The sequence below is a fragment of the Quercus suber genome, unplaced genomic scaffold (genome assembly GCF_002906115.3).
Source record: "Quercus suber isolate HL8 unplaced genomic scaffold, Cork oak 2.0 scaffold_280, whole genome shotgun sequence".
NCBI lineage: Eukaryota > Viridiplantae > Streptophyta > Magnoliopsida > Fagales > Fagaceae > Quercus > Quercus suber.
Window position 1 is genome coordinate 557701 of NW_027069736.1, and position 2771 is coordinate 560471.

A 2771-nucleotide genomic window follows, 5' to 3' on the forward strand; every position below is an offset into this window, starting at 1 on the left:
TTGGGGGGGGGGGGGGGTAGGGGGAACATTCCATTTCATTTTATTCATTAATAATTTATACATTTCATTGTATTCCATTATTTTATGAACTCGCAAATGAAAACTAAACAAATGAAGCCTAAATAATAAAACTTAAAAAAAAAATACATTACTGATATTTATTTTAAAGCAAATTAGAATTATAATCTAGTGTGACATCAATAGAATTGATCAAAAATATAATTTCATTTTTCCTTTCCTTCAATTCTTGGGATATTCTAGCTTGTTCATTTGAAATTTAGTAACTAGAGCTGCGGCATTTGAAAGTCATATAATCTCAAAAGGGTATTTTAGGGCTCACCATTACCATTATTACTACTATCTTCAGCTCCACTGCTTCCAATACAAATCCAAATCCAATTCCAATGCCGAATCCTATACCAATACCTTATTGCTGCCATACCTTGGCCAACACCTCCTCCTATGCCAACACCTTTACCACCACTACTACCACCATTTACACCCTCACCTCCACTAGAACCACTACTTCACCACTAGTACCACCCCTTTACTACCTCCACCTCCAATGCCTCCAACACCAACTCCTTCACCAAACCACTACCATGGCCAGTCCCTCCATTAGCACCACCACCACCACCACCTCCTCCTCCTACTCCTCCAATGCCTCCACCACCAGCTCCTGCACCAAAACCACTACCATGGCCATACCCTCCACTATCACCAAAACCACCACCACCACCACCACCACCTCCACCTTGAACGCCTCCTATACCAACCCCTGCGCCTACACCATATCCACTACCATGACCTGATCCTCTTCCAAAGCCACTACCACCACCACCTCCACCTCCACCTCCACCTCCTCCTCCACCACCTCCTCCTATTCCACCTTCACTACCACCACCAAAACCAGCACCAAATCCACTACCATATCCAAAACCTCCTCCATTGCCTCCACCACCACCTCCTCCGCTACCACCACCACCACCACCAATACCAACTCCAATACCAAATCCACTACCATGACCAGACCCTCCACCAGTTGGACCTCCCCCACCACCTTCCCCACCTCCTCCTCCTCCACCACCTCCAGCTCCATAACTTGACCCACTGGCTGTATCATCATTACCACCTCCACCTCCACCATGACTCACTCCTTTACCCTCTGTGGCAAGACCTCTACCCCCTCTTCCAAAGAAACTCCCACAACTCCTCCAATTTTGATAAGAGCAATAATCATCATCACCACCACCACCGCCATTCCTTACACTACCAAGGCTTCTCTCTCCATGACCATTAGTACGTATACTAGCACTCAAACCACAAACGGTACTCAGAAGAAGCAGAGTCACGTGCAGAAGTTTAGCGCAAGCACCCATGACCCTTTGAACAAAGCAATTAGTGCCTGCCCCCTCCTTGTCTCTGATTAGTCCTGTTATATAAGCAGCCACACGAACGCTTATATAGTCACAACCAGTTTCACTGCTAGTCCATGCTCATTGCTGCGTTTTAAAGGGGAAATTGGCGGGAGAGTTAAATAAGGAATCCAAGTCAATTATGGCTGACAAAAAGTGTTTAGCAAATCACATATTTCTTGCCTAACTCTAATCAAAACACAAATAATTGTGGACAGAATGCATGTATGATCTTATCTAGTGACAGCTGCATTATTATAATCAACCAGAGATGGTGGAGTAGGTGACTGCATCTTCTTGAAATATCTTAAGATCGAGAAAGAGAGAAGCATATGATGCTGGAAAATATAATAATATTAATTAATTACTACAATAAGCATTCAGAAAATCCGTCTGTCATTCTTTAATCTGTGGAGTACTAATGTACCATATGACATCTATGCTGAATGCAATTGAAAATATAATGTGAAAAACGCCCATGTGGATGTGGGTGCCATGTGATCAATTAGGCATGAGGAATAAGCATATATCGTTTTGGTATGAAGTATTTTGATAATCGCATTATATACAATAGGATTAATCATTTTACACACACACCAAAAAATAACTATTTAAAACTGTTTGTATGTAACAGGTTTAACCCAATTGCAATTCATAATGTTTTGGTTTTTCTTCTTGTTGGTCACTTCTCACTTGGGGTGGTAGTAGTTTGGAGCCTTGGACGCTTCAAAATTAACCGCACGCCTAGTAAAATACAACTATCCAGCTAGCCAGCACTATCGTGTATGTCATCATCTTTGGTTCACAGAGAAACTAATGCTTGGATTTAGGGACCAACTCTCACATGGATGATGATGGACCACTCCAACCGTAGTGCTTTTATTAATTGGAGCAGCAAGCAATTGATTATCTTGTCTCAATAGCCTAGATTCCAAAATTAGTAGTTTAGAGTGTCACCAACGAATATATTAATGCTATTATTATTAAGTTCACATTGCCATGCATCTTCTAGGATCTCACTCAACTAAGTCTGCAAATGGGGTTTACTTGGACTAATCAACCTCGATCCGGTTTGTAATATCATAGCATATAGTATATATGAGTATGCGAAGTTCTCTGATTCAACTGATCTAGTGTTGATCAAAGAAAATAGATATAGAAACTTTATTTTACTACCTCATTTATATATCATTTCAAAGCCAAACTGATGGGGCAGGTTTGTCCATCAGTTTTTTTGACTAGTCTGGCATCGCTCACTTCATAGAGACAACCTAGAGAAGTAAGGAAATTGATGAATAATCTACTGGAAAATCTTTCACAAGATCCGTTCTCATTTTGCTACATCTTTTAAAGATT

General features: G+C 41.1%; 1 protein-coding gene across 1 annotated transcript; it reads right to left on the reverse strand.

The window, feature by feature from the left end:
* Positions 1 to 533: 533 nt before the first annotated feature.
* LOC136071033 (glycine-rich cell wall structural protein 2-like) lies at positions 534 to 1379 on the reverse strand. The gene has a single exon (XM_065781851.1). The coding sequence runs from the start codon at positions 1377 to 1379 to the stop codon at positions 534 to 536; it is 846 nt and encodes a 281-aa protein (XP_065637923.1).
* Positions 1380 to 2771: the final 1392 nt, after the last annotated feature.

Coding starts and splice junctions, on each gene's coding strand:
- LOC136071033 (XM_065781851.1), bottom strand. CDS start 1,379: ATGGGTGCTTGCGCTAAACTTCTGCACGTGACTCTGCTTCTTCTGAGT.